This window comes from Anguilla rostrata, chromosome 3 (genome assembly GCF_018555375.3).
Source record: "Anguilla rostrata isolate EN2019 chromosome 3, ASM1855537v3, whole genome shotgun sequence".
NCBI lineage: Eukaryota > Metazoa > Chordata > Actinopteri > Anguilliformes > Anguillidae > Anguilla > Anguilla rostrata.
The window spans coordinates 12,558,776-12,584,484 of record NC_057935.1 but is presented as its reverse complement, the minus strand read 5'-3'; the positions used below and the strand labels follow the sequence as shown (position 1 = coordinate 12,584,484).

Genomic DNA, 25,709 nt, shown 5'->3' with positions numbered 1-25,709 from the left:
CAGTGAAAAGGCACGCTCATATAGTTTGAGCTAAAATTTTATTTAATAAAATCCACCAGTCTCCATCATCCAAGAACTGCTTGGGTGTCTAGCTGGCCATAAGCATTTATCCAAATCTGCCTTAACATTTATTTCTCTGGGAATAAATATTAGTTTGAAATTACAACTTATTTTTTAATTACATGGATAAAACAGCATAAAAAATGATAGATCCCCCTCAGGAGAAGAGGTGTGCCTGGGGCAGGTAGAACAGGATGTGGGGGAAAAGAGACCCCTTGATATTCGTAAGAGCTTATTTGTTCGCACTGGGAAGTGTAGTTCACATAGCGGCAAAATGTAACCGGACTACACCCTAAGCACTGAAGTACTGGGTATGGGGGAGTCTCCCTTCCAGACATTCAATCTCTGATGGCGTCGGAAAACTTTGTTAATTTTTTCGGGATAGACTTTGCACACTGATTGGTGGTTGCAAATCATGGTAATGGATTTGGTTGGCTGGTGTGATTTTTCATTTCACACACATACACATACACATACACACACACACACACACACACACACCCCTGAGACTCTGTACCCAACCTCTGCCTAAGAGTACTTCTGTATTGATTTTCCCACTTGGCAAAACTAGTGTGAGTGAACGGTAATAACTTTGTGCTTTGCTAATATGAAGATTTATGAAGATGCCTTCAAGTCTACTGTTGCACAGGTTTACAGTATTAGTTGCACCCCTGGTTTGAGGCCACTGCACTGCCTTTTTAGAACTGAGATATCTTGGCTGCCAGCCAAGAGGACACAGGAATAGTCTGAAGTCTGGCTACTGAAGAATTATCCAGCAAAGCCCAGAGAATTCTATGGTTTTGTTATATGCCCTTTATTTTATCTATAATGGAGTAACAAGTGAAATATTTTAAAGGAATGGATTCACCAGCTGCATGTAGCAGTCAAAGCACTGGTGCAGATGAAGATATTGCTAATGGACAGTTTTACATTGTTTTTATATTACCAGAGTCTCCTGTTGAAGAAGAAGAAAAAAAATGTAGCAGACTCTGGGGTGTCATCAGACCTTAGACAAAGTAAAAATTAAAGGTGTAGTAGATATTCTTAATTCTCAGATAGTCACGTCAAAACGTGTTATAGTAGCGAAACAGTTCGGAACTTGTGGCTAGTGTGTACATCACTTAACTGGGCACCACTAGAGAATGTTGCAGCATAGAATCACCGTGTCCTTTTGTTATCCTGCCTCCACAAGATTGTGATTCATCACAAAATTGCCACTTGACCACTGCTACTTGCTTAATTAGTGAAGCACATCCTCACAGTTAGTGGGGTTATACCACAGCTGAGTGAATAGTTGGGCTCATAGTTAAGAGCCAAACACGTGAGGCTAGGTACAGCGTATTTGCTAAACAGCCTGGTAACAAGATCTAATCTTATATGGTCAATTAAAAAAAAAAAAACTGCAGAAACTTATTACACACCCTAATCTCCGACCTCAAGGATACAGGGGAGTCGGCGTATTCTATTTCCACCTTGGGGCTAAATTAATTTAAGTGGGTGTCAGATAATAGGGCAACACCGTGTCTCCGCCCTCCCTGCCCCAATTTCTATGTATAGCTAATACTGAAAGGCACCTAATAACCCAACAGAAACCGAGGGACTCATGAGGTTGGGTAGACAGGCCTGATTTACACAACAGAGGGAGACCCATCCTAGTTTATTCTCTTTCATTAAGCTGGTTGCGATTCACAGATAAACCCCTTTTTTTGGCTACTGTGAAAATGTAAACAAATAGAAACATTTTTTTTGTGTACAGGTTCCTTTTAAAACGAACACAATAACATAAAAAAAGAATCAAATGCTGCTGACCATCTTTTTGCCCATTGCTGTTAAAGCAAAAGCGTCGTCTTTCTTTTTCCTTTCGCTTTTGATTTATTTTCATCCTTTTTTGTCCGGTGCAGTGAATTGAGGTCCCAGCTTCCTTGACTTGAGTTTGGTTCCAGTTTGTAACTGAGCTCCCCTCCCCACGCTGTCAGTCCTGATGAAGGTTTAGTTACGTGGGCCCATGTAGGCCCACTCGCTCAGCACCACAGGTCCCCCAGAGTTTGTACTGTAAAGTGCGGGGGCTCGCTGTCTGTTTCAGCAGGCCTGTGGGGGCATGATTTACACAGCGGGACAGTGCGTGTGTGTGTGTGTGAGTCTTTAAGTGTATCTCTGCTTTCCCCACATTATCCATTTCAATATCAGCAAGCTCCTCCGTGCCTTCCAGTATCAAAATTGTCCTTAATAACAGTTCAGGGTCCAGCTCAGTATTGCCTGCGTAAGTAAGTTGAGGGTGGGGAGGGGGGGGGGATGGGTGTATTATACATATATGATGTTTTGTCTCGGAAATACCTTATGCTATTGGCTGTTAGAAATGCAGACGTCATGTAGGTTTGCTTTGCTGCAGATTAGGCACGTTCTATGTTGTTTTTATGCATTTAGGTCACTGCCGTGTTCTTTTTTGGGGGGGCGGGGTGTGTCTGTGAACTCAGGGTCGGTGTGAAATTAGGTACTTTAGAGGCTCACTGGGTTCAGGGCCACTGGAGGCGATGCCACCGGGAGTTTGGGGACGGGGCAGAAGTGGGGTTCCACAGGGATGCACTGGAGTTCCACCAGGTCGGCGCTCAAAACCTCCACAGGGTCTACTGGAACACAGCGACAGCGGAGGGACAGGGAACATGAGAAGACAGGGACACAGAGGAATTTAAACACAGTCATACACAGGCACCCAGATCCCCCCCCCCCCCCCACTGCGCTGAACGTTACCACAGATTCTATAAAGCCACCAGATACTCTGCTCCACATTCTTAACATATAAAGTTCCGTCTCGCCATAGTCAAAGCTGAAATCTATCTAGCCGATGCTCGTCCTGAAAAATGGGGCTCGACCAAATACAATACTGTCGCCACGGATTTTCGGTGTACCAGAAATTCCGGTTACCAGTCAGAAACCCTCCTGTAGCAGCCGAAAGGAGAGAAGGAAAACAGGGCTAAGGATGTGGTTGGTCTAAAGAATCTGTGGCGTTCGCACTGAGCATTACAGAAGGATGGCACGGACGCCACAAAGCTCTCTCACAGCTTTAGAGATTAGCTGGTATTTCCTTGAGATAATACACTGATAGAAATATGCTGCTTGTATAAAGACTTTTTTTGACTGAGCTCCAAAATGAGATTTGGGCATAAGTATTAACAAGAGTTTTGAGAAGCAGTTTTGAACAGCAATAAGTCTTATTTCCTGTGAGAACATAACTGTCAAGCCACACACCGGTCTGATTTTAATCACGTAGCTTTAAAAAAAGAAAAGAAAACGAGAAAAGAATTTGCAGAACACCAAACGCAAGCAAAGCACAGACTGCATGCCACAGTACCTCTCCTCTCACACACAGAAACATTAGAGCAGAAAAAAAGCAGAACAATTCCACATCTGAACTCTGACGCCTCCACAGACCAAGATCTCAACGTGGACTAGACTATTAGTCGTTATTTAAAGAGGAAGTAACTATGTGTCGGATTATTATAATAATCTTGTTAAAGAATCATTTTACACAGAACCGTCCAATGAAAACGACTGCACTGCACTGCACTGCACTGCACTGGCAGTTAAAATATACACCTGTAACATATACCTGTAATACTTTCAGACTTGAGAAAGATAATTGTGCAATTTGAGAGATCAGTGAAGACGGAACATTTTCAAAGCACAGGAGAACAGAGCAGCACTCAACACTGCGTTGAGTGCGAGGGCACGTGGAACTGAAATCGCGCCAGCAGGCTAAAATATTAATGCGTACAACAGGGGACCAAACCATTGTGCTACAAGGCTTCTGTCCAATGAAGGCAGAACGCGTTGAATAGCAGCAGACGTATTTACCTCAGCAACACACTTTTGAACAAAAACAGAAGTATTTTACAGGATGACTGCTTTAGCAATGAAATCAGGTGGGCTGGCGTCTGTGTTTAACCACAAAGCATTGTTGGAACATGAGGAACCTGCAGGACAGTATCTTGACAGGTTAACAATAAACTGCAGATGCATGTCACTGTCATTAGACATTTAACAAATGATTATGATATTAATAACAATACTATATTACTTTCTGTGCACTGTGTTCAACTATATTTAAGGTGAGTAGTTCTTTTTGAATGGTAGCACACATATACTCCACTTAGCAACAATACAACAGGAACACAACTATGAAAAACTAAAGGTATTTCAAAGCTATAACAGAAACAAGAGCCTCAAGATGGTAATAAATATACATTTTTTTAAAAGTAGCAAACTCAGTAATTGCACATGTTTACTTCTTTTGTGTTGGCAATAGTCTTTCATCATTTTTCCAAAATGCAAAATGACTACAGAGGCAAAGCAAACTCTCTCCGTCCCCTGCCAAGTACGGACCAAGCATGAAACTACCAGCATGATCAAGAGAGAATTAACTAAACTTTTCGGAAGGTGCCTGTATTTCACATTCAACAGTTCCACTAATTAGCCTACAGTAAATCCGTTATTATCTCAACTTCACCCCTGTGAACACCTTTTCATAGTGTGATGTGTGGGTGAGGTATCCCATTGAAGAACAGCGACATAGGCATTAACACCATTTCAGTGAAAAAGCTATTTTACTCCAGTTTTGGTTGAAAAAAGGCGGGTCGCTTGCTAGTGCCATCACACAGACGCAGGCACAGACACAGGCACAGATACAGTAGTCCAGACACAGGCACAGACACAGTGCTCCAGACACAGACACAGAGCCACAGCGCCCCAGACAGACGACAAAAGAAAAACAAACACTGACAGAAGCTCACTGAGAGAGACAGAGACAGCCAGACACAAGACTTTTTGTGCTGAACCAACCGACTACCCAACGCCAGTCCCAGAGAACCCAAATCCAAGCTGTCTGAATGACCGTCCTTAAATCTCTTTCTTTTCCAAACTCGAGAAGTCTTTAAAACTCCTGAGACCACACTGCGAGTGGCAAAAGTGGAGGCAGAAAATGCTCTTAATACCAGCCTCTATGTCCCGTTACACAATACCAGAGAACCTGCCTCTCCAGGGCTTAAATTTAGAGAAATTTGGTTTACACTGAGCACTGAGTAAATGGATAACAGATTCTCTAAGGACCAGGGCTGGAGACCCTTTGGGTTGAAGCCGAAGAGAAGCCAAAATGAGGGTGGCAAACCTGATTGGAGGCTGCGGTGTCAGCAAAAGGAACATTGGTGACGGGGGTCGAGGCCGACGTAACAGTGGAGGGCGAGGCACTGTGCATCATGGGAACTTTTTTCAGACGAGGCGGAGGAGAGACGAGGGGGTGGGGATGGCAGGGTGAGGCGAGGTGGGAAGGGAGGAGGGATGTTATGGTAACCATGGCAATGTGGAGGGTGGAGGGGGGGGGGGGTGGGCAGAGGAGGTTATGGCAACAAGTCACGTGACACCGTCAGCATGAGGCGTTTCAACCGGGAAGGACGAAAGCATGCAAACAAAACAAAATTAACAATACATTACTTTATCAAATTAAAAAAAGGAACAGAACAGCAGTAATGTAAAATGAAACAAAAGACAGAACAAAAAACAAGAGAAAAAATGTATTAGAATCAATAGTAACAAAAGTAAATGCCGGACACAGCATTCACAACATTTAAAAAAAAACCCGGTCAGCACAGGGCCTCTGACGACCCAGTACATTATGGCACACGGGGATGAGGTTAAGAAATGAAGGAAAAATAAAACAAACAGAGAAAATATTGCTCTGTTCAGTGAGCCCCACAGACCAGAGCAACATATGCAGGGTAATAATATTTTCCTGATGAGATTTACACACTTAAACCTCTGAGCAGGGTAAACCAGGACAGGTGGGATTCTTTCTGTCAGTGAACCCAGAAAGGGCATCGTATTATAAGAAAAAATAACCACAAATGAAAAGACACAGGCAAACTGAGATTACAATAAACATGCATGCACACATGCATATTCTGCACACAAACACACACACACACATACGTGTACACACACACACTCACACACGCACACACACAAACACACACAAATACACACACTCACATACACATACTCACACACATATACACAAACACACACATGCACACAGTCAAACACACACACACACACATACACAAACACACATACGTGTACACACACGCACTCACAAACGTACACACACAAGGACACACAAATACACACACTCACATACACACACGTACAAACACACCCACTCACACACATACACACACACAGCCATATAAAGTTATGTCTTATTTTGGACGCCTGTCAGTATTGAGGTGGGGCTGAGAGAGCTGTGGCTCTACAGGGAAGTCACGACAGAAGCCCAGTCTAAACAGACTGGCTGTGGGCAATGCTAGCATTGCGACAGAGGTACAGGAGGGGGGCCACAGTAAAAAAACAAGGGTGCTTGATTTACGGAGAGGACAGACCCTTGAATTTCTGGGTCTGTGAAAACATTAGAGAGGACAGAGTGTGTTTTGGGGGGGGGGGGTGCTGGGGGGACGGACCTGTGGTTTCCCCTCACCAGTAATTCCAGGCACTGACAGGTAGCGGCTGTGGGGGTGCCTCTCCCAGTGGCCCTCTGCTGCCAGCGGGGCTGGGGCTTTCAAAAGGCCTACAACACATGGGGCACAATCAGAGACACACACACACACACACCAGCCCTGTACTGCTCTCCACTAACACACACACACACACACACACACAACAGCCCTGAACTGCTCTCCACTAACACACATACACACACACACACACACCAGCCCTGTACTGCTCTCCACTAACACACATACACACACACACACACAACAGCCCTGAACTGCTCTCCACTAACACACATACACACACACACACACACCAGCCCTGTACTGCTCTCCACTAACACACATACACACACACACCAGCCCTGTACTGCTCTCCACTAACACACACACACACACACACACACACCAGCCCTGTACTGCTCTCCACTAACACACATACACACACACACACACACACACACACCAGCCCTGTACTGCTCTCCACTAACACACATACACACACACACACACACACCAGCCCTGTACTGCTCTCCACTAACACACATACACACACACACACACCAGCCCTGTACTGCTCTCCACTAACACACATACACACACACACACACGCCAGCCCTGTACTGCTCTCCACTAACACACACACACACACACACACCAGCCCTGTACTGCTCTCCACTAACACACACACACACACACACACACACACACACCAGCCCTGTACTTCTCTTCACTAACACACATACACACACACACCAGCCCTGTACTGCTCTCCACTAACACACATACACACACACACACACACACACACACACACCAGCCCTGTACTGCTCTCCACTAACACACATACACACACACACACACCAGCCCTGTACTGCTCTCCACTAACACACATACACACACACACACACCAGCCCTGTACTGCTCTCCACTAACACACATACACACACACACCAGCCCTGTACTGCTCTCCACTAACACACATACACACACACACACACACACACACACCAGCCCTGTACTGCTCTCCACTAACACACATACACACACACACCCGCCCTGTACTGCTCTCCACTAACACACACACACACACACACACACACCCGCCCTGTACTGCTCTCCACTAACACACACACACATACACACACACACCCGCCCTGTACTGCTCTCCACTAACACACATACACACACACACACACACACACATACACAGACCAGCCCTGTACTGCTCTCCACTAACACACATACACATATACACACACACACACACACACACACATACACACACACTCTCAGAGGGGCACAATCAGAGACACACACCAGCCCTGTACTGTACCAACCCTGCTCTCCACTAACACATGTACACACACACACTCACACTCTCAGAGCGGCTGTCAGAGACACACACCAGCCCTCCAGCCTTGTACTGCACAAACCCTGCTCTTACCACAGACATACAGACCCTCTCTAGCACATACATACACTGTCTCTCTCACACACACACACACTCACATATACATACACACGCATACATGCAAGCACACAGACACACAAACACATGCATACACACATGCACACAGACACACATGCACACACGCACGCAGACACACATACACACAGACACATAGTGTGTGAAAGAAGAGGGATGCACCATCCAAGCACAAGCAGAAAGGTGGGAACCCTGGCCAAGTGGAAAGGGGTTAAGCATTTCGCCCTTTCACCCCTGAAACACTCCGGTCCTCTCAAACTGCTGCAGCTCCCCACTCAGAGTCATTTTAACACTCCCTCTGGAACTCTCAGCCTTCCTCTGACTCTAATGGCTCAACGGGGGTGTTCTGACTGAACACTTACACCCCCTCTTGAGCCAAGACACTGCCGGCATGCCCACGCCCAGCCACACACGGCAAAGAACAGCAGCAGTACCTACCGACGCCTCCAGAGGGCGCCACACACAGGACAGAGCCTGCCACGCCATGCACAAGACAAGATAAGGAAGGAAGATGAGGGGGTATGACTTGATTATTTAAAAAAGTAAAAATAAAAAAAACAGGCCCCATGACAAGACAGAACAGAGCAAAACAGAACAAAAAACACGTTGGTTAGTGCAAGTTGAGGGAAAGTGTAAGCAACAAAAATGTCAGTCACACACAACAACCAATAAAAATACAGGCTTCCCACCCCACCCCCACACAGGGCCACTGCACAGGACAGCACGCAGGGACACAGCAGAGAGGGGCACTACCTTCACTGTGTGCCCTTAAATGAACATTTAGTCATTCAGCAGACACTCTTATCCAGACCACACAAAAAAAAAAAAAGGTTTGGCAGAGATCAGAGGCGAAAGCAAGCTAAGCCTCACAATAAACCTAGAGCATAACATTAAGGGCCGCAGGGGACGTGAGGGGGAGACTGAGGATAGAGAGCCTTACGTAGCAAATTGATTTGTGAGCACACTGATAAATGTAGCACAAGCAGGGGTATTGGACCCCAGAATAAACGCTCAGAGTTCAGGATTCGCTGAGCCCCGGTGCAGTTGGAACAGGGGGGCGAGTTTTCGGGTCGCGGCGGAAGACGGGCGGCCGCTCGGCGGTCCTGACTGCAGCGAGGCGCGGGCGGTAGTCACGGCGATGACAGATCAGAGAGCGCGCGGCGCTCCGATAGCGTTCCCTCCCACATAATGACAGCGCCGTCCCAGACGAGTGGGAATATCGCCCGAGTCATCATCACCTGCGGCGCGCCCGCCCACCCGCTTACCCGCCCCCGCCCGCCCACCCGCTTACCCCCCCCCCCCGCAAGGTGGGAAACGATCCACAAAGCGCCGCTTTAAGGTTCGTGGCTTTGAGCTCCCATCATTCCGTGAGATACTGCGAGGAAAGCTTACAGACGATTGCGCTTCTGCTTAACTGCTGAAGACTGGGGTTTACCTTTAGTTTCCTTATTATTTTTGTGTTGAAGTTCAATGTAACCTTCACATTAAATAGGGCTTCTGGTGACATAAGGCACATGTCTCATATAGCATGAAGTATCAGTGAGAAACAAACTGAAATGAGAGCCACTGAGAGAGACGTCTGACATCAGGTCTGATGCTCTCCTCACCTGGCTACTCGTCTTTCCCAGTGTTTCCAAAAAATCGGTATTTCGTGTTCTCTGGATAAGGAGCACCTCAAGAGACACGATCCCTTTATGGCAGTGAGAGACTGTGAGCTCCTCTCTATACGCAGTCGGATCTTCCTTTTCCTATACTCATCGCTTAGCAACACACACGTTTTCAAAGCACTAAATTCCAGTGTGAAACACATGCAAGCAAGGACAGGGATTTGGGGGTGAATAGGGATGGAGAATATGAAACAAAGAGACAGAGGAGGAAGAGAGAAAGAGCAAGAGAGAGATGCACAGAGAGAGAAAGAGAATGCCCTGCTACAAACCCAGTGTCATACAGCACATGATCACTAAAGCCCACAGCCTTCCACAACACTCCCACCACAAGACTACAATTCCCATGTGACCTTCTACACAGGTCTGAGATCACAGGCCTACACTTTCAACTCCTCAAACTTAAATCCACATGGAATCTTTCAATACCAAGTGCTAGCAGAATTGAGTTTATCCAGTTTTTTAGCAGGTTAAGCATGTTTGGGACAGTTTGGGCCGGTCTGGGCCGGTTTGGACCAGTCTGGGCTGGGCTCACCTGTGGGGATGAAGGCAGGCTGCTGGAGCTGCATGTTGGCCAGGGCCTGCTGATAGTGGAACATGCTGGGGCTGAACATGGCCGGGGCCCCGTTGCTCTTCTCCATGGAGGGCCTCTTCGGCAGCGGCTGCAGGGCCCCCGGGGGCAGGGCCTGGGAGGAGGAGAGGGAGAGAGAGAGAGAGAGAGAGAGAGAGAGAGGGAGGGAGGGAGGGAGAGAGAGAGAGGAATTGAGAGGGAGACAGAGAGAGAGAGAGAGAGAGAGAGAGACATGGAAAGCGAGAGAGAGTGAGAGAGAGGGAGGGAGAGAGAGAAACAGGATGAAAAGGGGACAAGCCTACATGCCCACAGACTCACGAGCGAGAGACCAGCTGAGAGAGGAGCTTTCCATGATGCCGTTTCTTAAGGTTTGCACTGCTGCTATCCTACATTGTGCTGTACAGGAAAAAAAATAACAGTTTAAATATTTCAGAGCTGCAGCTTTGCTTCACAAGCTAATTACTCATATTGACAAAGGCTGGCAGTGGCAGTACACTAAGCCAGCACTGCAGACCGGGCTACCCATGCGTTCAGAAGAATTAGCATTTTACTGTCGTCATTACTCCTTTGACAATCAGGAGCTGAATGACTGATTTTCCAAATTAGTTCCAAGGTTATCCTTTCATTTTTGAAGAGTGGACAAAGAGAGAAGCAATTACCACTTATCTCTAGCCACGCACTGGACACCTTTCAATATTGTTCAAACAATTTATTTCACATTTTTACATACTGCAATACTGGGTTTTACATTCCACAATACTGTCGGTTACAACTCCTCGCTATACGTCACCATCCATCCAAGTCTTCAAAAAATTTAAATTGAGTGAATTACTGAACTGCAGCACTGCTGTGTGTTCTTCTTCCATATTTTCTCCCTAGTGTGGAAATTGGAATTGGAACTACTCTTCCCCTGACAGATGCCAATGCCGTTGGCAATGTACATGTGTCTCAAGTTTATAACTCAGCTAGAATCTTGCCGGACAGCCCCTAATTACCCACCACTCACCCCAAACCCTTTTACAACGACCAGCCAGTCCTACACAACTTTCTCTTCTATAAGCACTGGATCGGTGTCCTATCGACTTGAGGCCTCTGTGCGTTCTGACAACAAAACACTTCATACCGAACTTTGATATGCAGATTTTAACCAAGAACTTACCATATTCATGCCTAGCATTCATTTTTATGCTAATTCCGGCGATGGTCAAACTCATTATGCCGAGGATAGAAATTTAAATAAGTAAGTCACTTGAAATCGTTAATTAAGGAAAGGGACGAATCGCTGTGTGATTAGACTGAGAGGAGGGCCACGGCTGGTTGAGTAGCTTTAGAAACGGCACCACAGGCTCGGACGCTTCCCGGCACATTCCCGCACAGGTGGCGGGGCGAACGTCAGGGGTCGCCGCGATCATTCCGACTCCAAACACACCGTTTAAAACACATTCAAAATGGCAGATGGCTTCGCCAGTCACACGCAATTAATCTCAGGATCTACAAAAGTCCTCGGTTGCCTGGCATTTAAAAAGGTTTTTTTTTTTAAAAGGCCCGGCGCACCGACTCCTGTACTGCATGCTTAATCAGCGCAAATGAAGAATGGCCACCGGAGCAGAGCCTTTATCTGCGCAGACAGACTGCCCTTGAGGGCTGCGTCCCGTACTCAAAGTGCTTCGAAAAACAAAACAGACCCTGGAGCTGCGCACTTCCAGTCGCAGACGCTAAAACGTTTGAGCACGAAAGAGACGAAATGAAGGACACAACATTGACTCGGCAAGGTCGAGAGGGCCAAAGCAGACGAGATCTAAAGTTTTAAAGGTCAAACGGGCAGGTCGCACGTCAGCAGGATTTTCCGTTTCAAAGGATGGATCACGGGGTGGGACTGGATTGGAAGGTCAGGAGCACATGACTCATTCCAGCCAATGAGGGCCAACCACAACGGAGAACAGGTACATGTAAGCAAGACGTCATCATACTAGAGTGATCTAAAGTGAAGCAGGTTCTTCAGACACTGAGTCTGAAGAGTTAAGTCACACTGTATCTATCGTTCATTCCTATCAACCACTAATCAACAGCGTTTCCTGAATTGCAGACAGTAAATGTATTCCATCATAGCTATAAATATCAACCTACAGTCAGCCACCCCCATATCTTCCAGAGGCTTTACTGTTCCTCTACACTAAAGCAATGCAAGGAGGGAACAGAATAACAAAAAAAGGACATGATTGGATGAAATATGAAACACAAAGCGGCTCATAGATAATCCTCTCACCTCTTGTATTTGGCAATGTAGCATGCATGAATCAGTGCAAGATAAATTTGCAAGGAATGGTTTAAGCTTAGGCTGTTGGAAGCTAGCAAAATAGAAGATGTTGGGGGATGGACTAAATACACACACACACACACACACGCACGCACGCACACACACACACACATGCAAAGCCTGAAGACTGAGGCAACAGCAGCCATACGAAGTTCAAAGTACCAGAAATGCAGCTCTCCTCTCGCTCCCCGTTTCCTCAAAAGTATTCTAATTCAGAATGATGCTTCCCCATCAAAATTCTCCCCACACAAAACTTCAAACAGTCATCGGAAGCGGGGGAGACGGATATAAACAAGACCGGCTCTCATCTCACTCTCAGCAAAAACCAAACCTTCTTCAAAATGAGAAATTCACATGAAATCGGGGACGGGGGGTGAGGGGGGGTTCTGTACCAGCAGAAACACTTGACTAAACAAATAAGAAGAATCTCTCATTCTCTCTCTCTTTCTCATGTTAAAGTAATAATTCACCAACAGCTCTCAAAATGTATTGTTATCATAAGCAAAGGATAATATGCAAATAAGATAAAATATGCAAATACAATATGTGTGAAAACTGCTTGAAAAGACAGCGCTCATAAAATGTATTAAAATAACTCCAGAGGACCTAGGCTGGAAGTAAAAAAATTTTTTTACATACAGTCAGATATTTTACTGAAGCAATTCAAGTGAAGTGCCTTGCTCAGGTAGTACAGCGACAGAGTGCAAGCTGGAAATCAAACCAGAGTAGCACCACAGGGATTCTGCAAACTGTCAGTGTTCTAGAACTCCATTGCTAACAATTACCAGTAGTGACTGTGACATCAGCATTAGAATGTTCAGGTAAGAACATTCTAATCACATATTTGTGATCTTACACCTTAAAGGGCTTATGTAACTGTGTGATACGGGTGTGCAGGCACGCCTCACCATGGCCTGGTGCTGGGTGGCCTTTATCCGGGCCTGCAGGTGGGCGGGGGGGTGGAAATATTTGCACTTGTCCCGGGAGCAGCGGCCCTTGATGTAGTCCATGCACACGATGACGGAGTTCTCGTTGCCGTCCACCATGGCGGCCTCCAGCGGGTGGGCGTAGCGGCAGTCGCTCTCCCCCCGCGTGCAGTTCCCCCGCTGGAACTCCCGGCACACCTGAAAGGGAGCAGGGCGTGTGACTGCGGCTGAGCATGCAGCCTGTATGCAGGAGCAAGGGAGCAGGGCGTGTGACTGCGAGCATGCAGCCTGTATGCAGGAGCTTCCTTTATATGGCTACTTTAGGCACGCACGCACACACATGCATACACACACGCACACATGGCTACTTTATGCATGAAAACATGCATGCACATAGACATACACATGCGCGCACACACACACACACACACACTCACACACACAATAATAGTACTGCACCATGCAGACTGCTGGAAAAATGCTCACCCAGATTCCTGGATTTACCTCCTGCTCTTTAATAAAAAAACTAAAAAAGCCAGTGCAACTGGCTGGCAGGCAGACAGACAGACAGACAGACACAGACAGGTACCTCCAGCTTGTCTGTGCGCAGGTGTTTCTGTGAGGGGCTGCTGGTTGCCATGGCGAGTCCGGTGGGGCTCCCCGGGACCAGCATAGGGGCGCTGGGCAGGAGCTCCTGCACAAGCCCCACCCCCGGGCTCATGTGCCCCAGGTACGGGCTGAACGCCATGCTGGGGCTGCCAGCCAGGGAGGGGGTCACCGGGAACGTTGTCTAGGAGGGAGGGGAGATAAAAATTCACATTCGTAACTGTCCCCCCACACACATACACACATCCCCCCCCCCACCAGCCCCACACTCCCCTGCCTCTCCAACCACATTAATTCTGTTATGTGAAAGTGAAACGGATGGCTCACTATTGGCTGCAGCTGGGCTCCAGGCAGGATGAACTGCATCTGTTGAGCCAACATGGCCGCCGCAGTCTTCTGCTGGATCAGGTTGTTGCGCCCGTTAATCTCCAGCTGTGTCTTCAGGTGAGGTGGGGGGTGCAGGTACTTGCAGTTCTCACGTGTGCATCGCCCCTAAGAGGAGGAGGGGTGGGGGTGGACAAGAGAGAGCACCGGTTTACCTCAATTTCAATTTTCTACCCAAATGGCTCTTAGTCCCAGATGGGACTTAATGAAAAATTCTAGTTTATTTTTCTTCATTTTTGCTTCCACTAATTAAGGAAGACTTTTAGGGGGGAGAGAGAGTGAGTACCACAGAGATAAGGGAGAGTGAAGGAGGGGAATTGATTATATTGCCATTTTACGCACAGGTTCACGCATCCCAACATGGGAGGGCAGGATAAGTAAATTAATGCTGGACTTACGAAATCTGTTGCTGTAAAAGATATGCAAGAATCGACATGAAATTCACCACAATACATTTTTAAATGCAATTTTCTTTTTACAATAAAATCATTAAATCAAATTTGGGATCAAAACCGGTGTTGGCGTCTTCATGAATTTTTTTTTTTTTTTTTTTTGCTGTGACAACTGCTTCTAAAAAGGCAACAACAAGAGATAAACGCCTAGCTGAGTTTAAACAGGAAAACAGCTCTGTTGCTCTGTTGCAACACGCCGCACAGAAGACCAGGTGCCGCCACCCGCCTTCCTCCCACCTGACCCAAACAGCTGCTTCTTCCCACTTAATGCTCGGTTACCACACACTAGTTAGGGTATATGTGCGCCACGGATTATCCCGGTGCGCAAACACAGCGATCCACGTGCTGAGGTTCACATGCTCCTCAAACCTGACCCAGACAGATATTATTATTATTATTGATAAGACTGCTGGTTTTCCCAGAAGTATCACCGAAACACTCCGTCATCGTCCTCCAGATCAGTACCCAAACGTTCTGTGACTTGTTCTCGGCACACTCGTGGTGTAAACACAGAGTGAAACAAACAGCCTTCTTTCTGAGCTGCGCTAATGTGCACTTTTTTTAAGGATGCACGACGGCAAGACAATGGTCCCCTCCCCCTCTTCAGACTGCTCGCATCCTAACCAGCAAACTGGATTAGACCAGAGAAAATAAGCCACGTAACCTGATTAAACCTGCAGAGGGACTGCAGGAGAGCACACGCAGACACGCGCACAAACACACACACACACACACACACACACACACACACACACACACGCAGACAACGCAGCACACACACACAGACACCCCACAACACACTAACACACACACACACACACACACACACACACACACAACAACCGCACAAACACACGCACACACACACAACACACACCACACCACACGCGCACAACCACACGCACACACACCACACACGCACACACGCACACACGCACACGCGCACACACACACGCACACACACACGCACACGCACACACACATGCACACACGCATACACACACACTCTCTCAAACACACATCCACCCACTATCTCTCTCTCTCTCTCTCTCAAACACACATCCACCCACTCTCTCTCTATCTCTCTCTCTCTCTCAAACACACACACGCACTCAGAGACACACATGCACAAAGGCAAATGCTGACTGTTTACAGTACACATCGAGTTAGGAACAGATAAAAACATACCATGCCCTGCACATACTACAAAAAACAATCATCACCTCTAGCTTCATTTTATAAAATAAGTTAAACATTCCAAAAAATGGAACAAAAAAGGCAAAAAAAATGTGTGTAATTGTATGACAAAAGCTTGCATCAAAGAATTGCCAAAACGTTACACATTAAATAATACCAGACAAACAAAACAATGACAAACATAAATTTGATTTACAAATATAATTGCCATGACACAACAAGAACTGTATGTCCTAAGCAAATACAAATAAAAAATAAAAATCCACGTTCTTCAAAGAACAGCAACCCAGAAATTTAAAAGGCAGACTGAGTTTTTTTTTGTTTTTGTTTTTTTTTTTTAAACAGAAAAAAGATTTTAAAATCTTCCTGAGGAAGAGAAGGTAAATAAGCAGACAAGGTCCTTCCCTCTATTTAGATCAGACAGATTCATATTTGTTGATATGTTATACATTTATCGCCGAGTCACGACTCATTAGATATTCCATGAAATTGTGCACACCTCTCGGTTGTGCGTGTGCATAATCCGCAGAGCCATGCCCTTCCTCCTCCCCATCTGACTGAAGCACCTTCGAAATACTCTCAGTCTCATATGCTTTATATATCTGCTATATCGTGAGTTATACTGTATGTTTTGTAACAATCTGCAACTCATCCTGCCTTGTGAGCCTGACGCAATCCTTAGCGCTCATACAACATTAGAAGTGACAGACAGCCTGTAGCACATCCGGATGCTGTTCCCAACAAGCCTGTCGATAAATCCATGGAAACAGAAATGCGTGGTTATAGTTTTACTGAGCTCGGGGTGGGGCCGTGTAATCGTGTCCTGGCCATTGATCGAGTTACGTGGTCGCCAGGGGATACAAGGCTCACCGCGGGGGCTCTCTCTCTCTCTCTCTCCCTCTGTCTCTCTCATTCTCCCCCACTCTCTCACACTATCTCTCTCTTTCTGTCTGTCTGTCTCTCTCGCACTCTCCCCCACTCTCTCTCTCACTCTCACACACTATCTCTCTCTCCGTCTGTCTCTTTCTCTCTCTCACTCTCTCCCACGATATCACACTCTCGCTCTCTCTCTGTCTCTCTCTCTCTCTCTCCCACTCTTTCTCTCTCAATTCAATCTGAAAAGTGGTGGAAATTTCCCTCTGCCACTCACGTGCACACCCGTGCACTTCACAAGGACTTGTTCACTCTAACGGATGAACACCTCCCATGACTCTGTCCTACTAAATCATCCTCAGTTTAACACAGCACAAGGGAAGAGGATGGGGTGGGGACCGGGCTGTCTAACGATCACAACAGAACAGGGGGGAAAAAACCCTTAATGTCATAATATCACTACCTCTGTGTTCCTGTACAGCCTCCATGATTCTGTATCTGCTTTCTGTGTCTCTGGGCCCAATAGAATCCGAGAGTGAAATACTGTATATTCGCATGGCAGCAGAGAGTGAGGAGGAGGAGGAGGAGGAGGAGGAGGAGAGACAGTCAGGCCTGGATGCTGACAGTTTTATTCCTCTTAGGGAGATGGAGAGAGATGAAAAGCTTGTCACTGACTGGGTCAGGGATCGCCTCTTTGTAGCCATGGAAACACTACAAGGGCAACAGGGAGGAAGTTTCTACTGATGTGCCCTCCCTGGCTGCAAGAGAGAGAAAGAGAGCGAGAGAGAGGGAGAGAGAGCGAGACAGAGAGAGAGAGGGTATGTGTGTGTGCAATGTGTGTGTGTGTGCCTAACTGCCATAAAACAGAACAGACACTCAAGAGTACATGATTGCACATATTTTCTCAATTCATCCAACCCTGTGTCCTGCAAAAAAGTAAAACACATCACCCTTATTAAGATGAATGACTTAAACCATAAAGGCAGTAGTTCAAAACTAGTGGCCCAATTTTACGGCCTGATTTATAGTCCAATTTAGCCTCTTTATTGGGCAGTCAAATGAAAATGTTATGAGAACCAGACGAGACAGCACCAGCAGCATCTTCAAGCTTGTCTTTTTTTTTCTTTGTTTTTGCAATAAGCAGACTCTTAGCATTCTTTTAAAACATACGCAGGGGAGAAAATCACAATGACAAACGCAGTAAAACACTATAAATCACTAAACCTGAGCCTCTCTTCACCTCCCCCTCCGCCTCCCTGCCCCACCACACCCACACACCCATTACACCCCCCCCACACACACCCACACCGTCCCGTCTGGCTTGTGTCTGTCTGCAGGTGACGGGGATGAGGTCACCGCCGCAGTGGCACCAGCAGCCGAGAGCTCAGGGCTGCGAGACACACGGGAGAGGCCCGGGGCTGGAGGCTCACGGGCCCCTCAGACACGCCCGTCTGCGCCCCCTAAACGCCGAACGAGCCGCCTCCCTGCCGCAGAACCCGCGACAGCGCAGTCCGACACGTCCGCGGGAATGTTCCGGAACAGGGCAGGGCCGAGAGCGATGGAAGCCACGGCGGTGTCACGGGGCATCGGAAAGCCCTGTCGCTTACCGGAAGCCTCCCGTCGTTTGGAAGGGAGACAGGCCAGGAATGCAGGCTGTCCGGTTGGCCTGTAGAATGCTTCCAAGTATGCCGCACACATTTTTAAAAATGGGTGGGGCTTGGGGAGGGGGGGTTGAGAGGTAGAGAGATTTCAATTCCTTTCCTGTAAAAGGTTACCTGTCAGAGCCAGTTTTGCTAAAGGAGAGTAATGGATAAAAGAAGGGAGACATAGGAAGAAAGAAAGAATCTCTCTGTCTCTCTCTCTCTCTCTCTCTCTCTCTCCACATATTAAGGGACAGCAGCTGACAATTACAGCTATTGAGGAAAAAGGACTCCAGGACAGCCATTAGGGCAGGTCGATTAATTAGCAAAGAGGAAGGAGAGAGGGAAGGGGGGGAGGGGGAGGGGAGGGAGATTTTGTCTGGGGAGTGATTTAGCAAGCACAGTTCATGTTCTCTGTCAGACAGCACAGATGAGTTGTGCTTGTTATTGGTTTGATGGCTGCCTGCAAAGCCACCCTGCCAACTGGCCCCCCCTCCGCCCTCCCTCCACTCCCCCTCCACCCCCCTTCCAATATTACAGGGTTTTGACAGAGATTCAAACACTCTGGTAGGCAGTAACAGTGGAAAAACTAATGCCACCACCACTCACAGACGCTCTCAATGAAAGACTAAATCTAAGATGACCTTCACTCCTTTATCTCAAAGCTGAAACAAGGTGCCCAGAGGCCTTGAAATGGCTCATGCGCCAAAAACAAACCAAAAAAAAAAAAAAAATCAGAGTTTATTTTTTTAAAACTTGTATATGAATTATTAACAGTGAACTTATCCGGTTTAATCAGTCACACTGGACAGGGAAAAAAATGGGAATGCTGTAGATTAGCAATGCCACGCATGGAGATGAAACTGTCCAATGGGCTGGCTTGGCACTGTTGCTAGGCCTCCCCCTCCCGCCTTCCCCTCCTCTGAAGAGCATAAAGGCATAAAGCAGAGGAGTGACAGCAGCGCAATATCCAACTCGGAGCCGAGGAGACAGGGCGGCTCCATCACGCAGACAGCCGCCTGTCAGTGGCCGTCTCCACGGAGACGGACGGAACGAAGCAGGTTACCTGCCCTGGCAGGGGGTTCAACAGAGCCCCATATCTCCAAATCAACAGCGGCCCTTGCTCATTAATATTATACGATATGAGTACATTATTCATATGTTAACATCAGTCATTACAAAATGAACACATATAATTATATCATATTAATAATAATGTTGTATTTTAATGTGACTATGGACTGCATTTGTAAATGGTGTTGGCACCACTCATTTCATAACTAGTTATAGTTTTGTCGCTATAGTGAAGGTCTATGTCAGTTTTTACAACCACAGAATAAATATATAAAGTTTGACCTGATCAAAAACAGAGAGTGACCTAGCGTTGTATGGGCTGCGATGGGGTGTCCAAAATGTGGCTCTAAATTGTTAATCAACTGAGGCGAGGGGAGGGGCTTAAGAGATTCTGCCCTCCCATTCGAAAGGATGAGTCAGGAGACCTTTATAATTTGTTACATCATTAATTATTTAAGGCTCCAGAATGTAATAGAACAAAATCGTTAATATTCTTTAACCGCTCACAGGGTAGAGTTTTATAAATTGGACGCACTGTTCTCTTGATTAATGAGCAACTTTGATGTTTTACAGTTTTTAAGCTGGTGATTTAGAGCGACTGATTAAAATGCATGAGCAGATGCCACATGTGGGAATCACAGTGCCAAAGCACTGCAAATGTGAGGAAACATCTCTTTCTCTCTCTGTACCCAGAGGAAACTTGTGTGTGTTTGTGCGAGCATGTGTATGTGTGTCTGTGTGTGTGTGAATATGTGAATGAGTGTGCGTTAGTGTTCATACAGAGTGAGTTAGTGTGTGCGTATGAGTGTGCATAAGTGCATGTATGAGTGTGTGTTAGTGTGTATATGAGGGTATTGGTGCATATATAGTGCGTGCTAGTGTGCATGAGTGCGTACTGAGTATGAGTGAGAGCATTAGTGTGTATATAAGTGTATGTCAGCGTGTATGAGTGTGTTAGTGTGTATACAAATGTGCATTAGTGTGTATATATTGCTTGTCAGTGTGTATATGAATGTTTGTGAGTGTGTATTAGTGAGCATGCAACTGTGGTTTAGTGCATGTATACGTGTGCGTTAGTATGTGACTGCTTTAGTGAGTATGTAAGTGTGCTTTAGTGCGTGTATAAGTCTGCCTAATTGAGTATGTGAGTGTGCTTTAGTGAGTATGCAAGTGTGCGTTAGTGTGCATTAGAGAATGCAAGTGTGCGTTAGTGCGTGTCTAAGTGTGCATTAGTGAGTATGCGAGTAGTGTGCTTTAGTGCGTGTATAAGTGTGCATTAGTGTGTATGTGAGTGTGCGTTAGTATATGAGTGTGCTTTAGTGAGTATGCAAGTAGTGTGCTTTCGTGTGTGTATGAGTGTGCATTAGTATGTATGCAAGTTTGCGTTAGTGCGTGTATGATGTGCATTAGCGTGTATGTGAGTGTGCATTAGTGTGCTTTAGTGCGTGTATAAGTGTGCATTAGCGTGTATGTGAGTGTGTATAAGGGTGCATTAGTGAGTACGTGTTAGTGTGTATATAGTGTGCGTGTATAAGTGTGCATTAGCGTGTATGTGAGTGTGTATAAGGGTGCATTAGTGAGTACGTGTTAGTGTGTATATAGTGTGCGTGTATAAGTGTGCATTAACGTGTATGTGAGTGTGTATAAGTGTGCACTAGTGAGTATGTGTTAGTGTGTATATAGTGTGCGTGTATAAGTGTGCATTAGCATGTATGTGAGTGTGTATAAGTGTGCAATAGTATGTGTTAGTGTGTATATAGTGTGCGTGTATAAGTGTGCATTAGCGTGTATGCGAGTGTGTATAAGGGTGCATTAGTGAGTACGTGTTAGTGTGTATATAGTGTGTGTGTATGAGTGTGCATTAGTGAGTATGTGTTAGTGTGTATATAGTGTGCGTGTATAAGTGTGCATTAGTATGTGTTAGTGTGTATATAGTGTGCGTGTATAAGTGTGCACTAGTGAGTATGTGTTAGTGTGTATATAATGAGCGTGTATAAGTGTGCATTAGTGAGTATGTGTTAGTGTGTATATAGTGTGCGTGTATAAGTGTGCACTAGTGAGTATGTGTTAGTGTGTATATAGTGTGCGTGTATAAGTGTGCATTAGCGTGTATGTGAGTGTGTATAAGTGTGCATTAGTATGTGTTAGTGTGTATATAGTGTGCGTGTATGAGTGTGCATTAGTGAGTATGTGTTAGTGTGTATATAGTGTGTGTGTATGAGTGTGCATTAGTGAGTATGTGTTAGTGTGTATATAGTGTGCGTGTATGAGTGTGCATTAGTGAGTATGTGTTAGTGTGTATATAGTGTGCGTGTATGAGTGTGCATTAGTGAGTATGTGTTAGTGTGTATATAGTGTGCGTGTATGAGTGTGCATTAGTGAGTATGTGTTAGTGTGTATATAGTGTGCGTGTATGAGTGTGCATTAGTGAGTATGTGTTAGTGTGTATATAGTGTGCGTGTATGAGTGTGCATTAGTGAGTATGTGTTAGTGTGTATATAGTGTGCGTGTATAAGTGTGCATTAGCGTGTATGTGAGTGTGTATAAGTGTGCATTAGTATGTGTTAGTGTGTATATAGTGTGCGTGTATGAGTGTGCATTAGTGAGTATGTGTTAGTGTGTATATAGTGTGCGTGTATGAGTGTGCATTAGTGAGTATGTGTTAGTGTGTATATAGTGTGCGTGTATGAGTGTGCATTAGTGAGTACTTGTTAGTGTGTATATAGTGTGCGTGTATGAGTGTGCATTAGTGAGTACTTGTTAGTGTGTATATAGTGTGCGTGTATGTGCATCAGCGTGAACAGGAGCGCGGGGCTCTGCGCTGCAGCGCTCGGTACCTTGAGCGAGTCGAAGCAGGCGATGACGCGGCCGTTCTCCACGTGGCAGCTGCGCGAGGGGTGGGCGAACTTGCACTCGGCGTCCGAGCGCGAGCAGGTGCCCCGCTGGAACTCCCGGCACACCTCCAGGGTCAGCCACTTGGTGTCGCGGCCCACGGACACGCTCACCGCCATCTCCGGGGCGCGGAGCGAACCCAAACCGCCAGAAAACGAAAACAAAGAAGCGCTCTCGCTGACAGCTTTCTCTTTTTAAAGTCTTAGGCCTGACAGGACAAACTCATTGACCCCACACAGGGGGTCGACTTAACGGTTTCTACTTCCTGTTGCTGGTTCCGGTTCCAGGTTTCAGTGAGACTCCATAATGCGTCAAGCAGAGTCCAGCTCCCTCAGGATCAAGACCATTGGTACGGTGGGGCGGGTGGGGGTGGAGTGGGGTGGGGGGTCACCCCGTCATGCTGTGGGGGATGGGTCTGGCTGACACTGCCCCGAACAGGAACAGGAACAGGAACAGTTCTGTCCCTCTCCCACGGCTCCTCTGCCTCGCTCTCACGCTTTTATCCTCTTCTTCTCCGAGTTACCGCCTCAGCATTTTCTTCCTCGCCGACTTCTTGACCAATCAGAACGGCACATCCGAAACCCATCCAGACAGGAGCCCGGGTGAACTGTGACAGACGGGCGCAGCGGCGCGGTCGGAATCGGCATCTAAATGAACCGCAACGACGACGGAACAACCGAGCAGAAAAGAAGAATTCCTTACAGCTTCCTAAAAGTCAGAGGAGCCAATCAGCAGCAGCTGGAAGAGGCATCGAGGAACACAGACAAGGGGGAAGGGGGCGGGGGAGGGGGGGGGGGGCGGTGACTGAGTTCCCGTCAGGGTGAAATATAGTCACGTTCAAGGCCAAACACTGGCAGGTCTCTGGCTCACAGACACCCGGCAGGGAGGCGGGGGGGGGGGGACCCGCGGCGCAAGGACGTCCAGCGACACCGCCGTGGTTACTGCAGCGCTCGGATCCGGCGATTCATATTCTACCCATAACTCCTCTCATTTCACTCTTCTCTTTCTCTCTTCACTCGTCCGTCCCCTTCTTCCGTCTGCTGCTCTCTCCTTCGCCAGCCGGATCTGCATTCAGGTGAAAGTAAGACGGTCAATCGGTTTTTTTTAAACAGAGAAGGCAGATTTAGGAGAAAAGAGCCCTGAAGAAATTAATTCCGTTGGAAACAGGTTTGCAGCGGTCGGCGTTGTTACCGGAGACCGACGGTGACAGAGAGCCAAAAGCTAAACAAAAAAAAAAAGAAGTAATGAATGCACGAGTAATATATGAAGTACAACAACAACAAAAAAAAGAACAAAACAGCAACAAAGAAAACGGTGGAGGAATTAAAGTAGAGATGGAGAGCACGTGGAAGAGGCACGGAGAAGAGGAGGAGAGACGAACGAGAAGCAGGCAGCAAGCGATGCGAGGGAAAGGGCAGACTGTGTCTGAGTCTGAGGGGGAGAGAGAGACGGGGAGGGAGGGAGAGAGAGAGGGAGAGAGTGGGAGAGAGAGAGAGAGAGAGAGAGAGAGAGAGGACGTCCCTTCACCAACTCCCAAGAGCCTCAGACAGCACAAACTGACTGACTAACTGGAGCTGAACTAGGACAAAAACCACAGAAAAGAAGGAGAGTCCCTGAATTTGGGACACAGGGGATCGCCTGAGATCCGGCTGTCCGGACGTACTGCAGGGGCCGTTCTTAAGGCCAAAAAAGGGGCAAAAAAAAAAAGAAATGAAGAGGAAAAGATAGAAAGGGCATTTCTCCACATGCTGCAGCAGCTGCTGTGCATGGATCAGGGGTAAAGGCCAATCAGCATCAGCCTTACAAACCGGCTGAGCAGCCAAAGGACCAATGAGGAAGAGTTTTACAAACCAACCATTTTCCTCACCACCCCCCCCCCCCCCCCCCACCCGCCCGCCCCCCTCTCCTGGCAGACTCACTCATTGCTATGCCTGCCGCACAGATATAAAAAAGAAAAAGAAATGCGTCGAGCACTTGAGCCTCTCCTTCTTTTTGTTTTTTGGTGCATTATCTGAAGCGTTCATGGTACGTGACCCCCTCCCCTCCACCCCCACCCCTCCCAGTACAGTCTGCTCACTGCAGCCAGTCATTCAGAATGAGGGGCACGCACGTGCAGAGGGGTGACAAGAGAGGTGTGAGTGTGTGTGTGTGTGTGTGGGGGGGGGGGGGGGGGCTAAAGTATGAATGAGAGAGGTAAGAAGAAAATTATAGGGGGAAAGAGAAATTAACGAGGAGGATGACAGTGAAGGAGTGTTGACTGAGAAAGGATGGGCAGAGAGACAGAGGGAGGTGTGAACAGCAGACTGAGAGAGAACAGGTAAGACTGGGGTGGCGCAGACATCCAAACACACACACACACACACATTTCACACACGCATGCATATACACACACAAACACAAACACAAGGAATATATAAAAACTAATCGAAATCAATGATAGCTGGAGAACAATTTTATTTTAAAATTTTATTTTAAAAATTTAAATGAGAAGAGAGAGTGCAGGTAGGAGGAGGGGAAAGAGTGATAAAGAGTGCTGGGGCAGATAGTATCATCAGTCTCACAGCGACAGACACAGACAGAGAGAGGTGGGGGGGGTAGACAGACAGCCCAAAGGAGAGCACTGCAGTGTAGAGATGCACCAGGGTGAACAGAGGGAGGGAGGGAGCGAGAGAGAGAGAGAGAGAGGGGGGAGAGAGAGGGAGAGAGAACGGGAAGAAAGAGAGGGGGGAGAGAGAGAGAAAGGGAGAGAGAGAGACAGAGAAAGGGAGAGAGAGAGAGACAGAGAGAGAGAGAGAGCTGGGAATAAACGGCGAGTGAAAAAGGGGAGAGGGAGAGCGAGGGGATGTGGGAATTGAATACACCCACCTTCAGCACAAGAACAAAGGCACGCACTCAGGGAAAAGAGAAAAGGAAAAGGTAAGCGTGCTTGCTTGCTTGTGTATGCTGGTCTCCACCTCGTCCTACCTACTGATCAATAGAGAATTCTCTCAGGGGAACAAGCCATGTTCCCGCAGTCAGCCTCCCCGGA

At 47.0% G+C, this 25,709-nt stretch overlaps 1 protein-coding gene across 15 annotated transcripts in view; it reads right to left on the bottom strand.

Annotated features, from left to right (window-relative positions):
- Positions 1-520: 520 nt before the first annotated feature.
- The window catches only part of mbnl3 (muscleblind-like splicing regulator 3), a 37,580-nt gene continuing 12,391 nt past the window's right edge, over positions 521-25,709 (bottom strand). For 3 of the 15 annotated variants that reach the window (XM_064326263.1, XM_064326264.1, XM_064326261.1), the window contains 7 exons: positions 22,627-23,746; positions 14,497-14,661; positions 14,153-14,353; positions 13,546-13,761; positions 10,285-10,435; positions 6,584-6,673; positions 521-2,687 (listed from right to left, as the gene is read on the bottom strand). In XM_064326263.1, the coding sequence (XP_064182333.1) occupies positions 2,557-2,687; positions 6,584-6,673; positions 10,285-10,435; positions 13,546-13,761; positions 14,153-14,353; positions 14,497-14,661; positions 22,627-22,800 (1,128 nt within the window). In that variant the 5' untranslated portion in view covers positions 22,801-23,746 and the 3' untranslated portion in view covers positions 521-2,556. Of the gene's footprint in view, positions 2,688-5,221; positions 5,544-6,566; positions 6,674-10,284; positions 10,436-13,545; positions 13,762-14,152; positions 14,354-14,496; positions 14,662-22,626; positions 23,747-25,709 lie in introns of those variants that run through there. The other 12 variants (XM_064326266.1, XM_064326267.1, XR_010328876.1 and 9 more) reach the window with 12 other exon arrangements.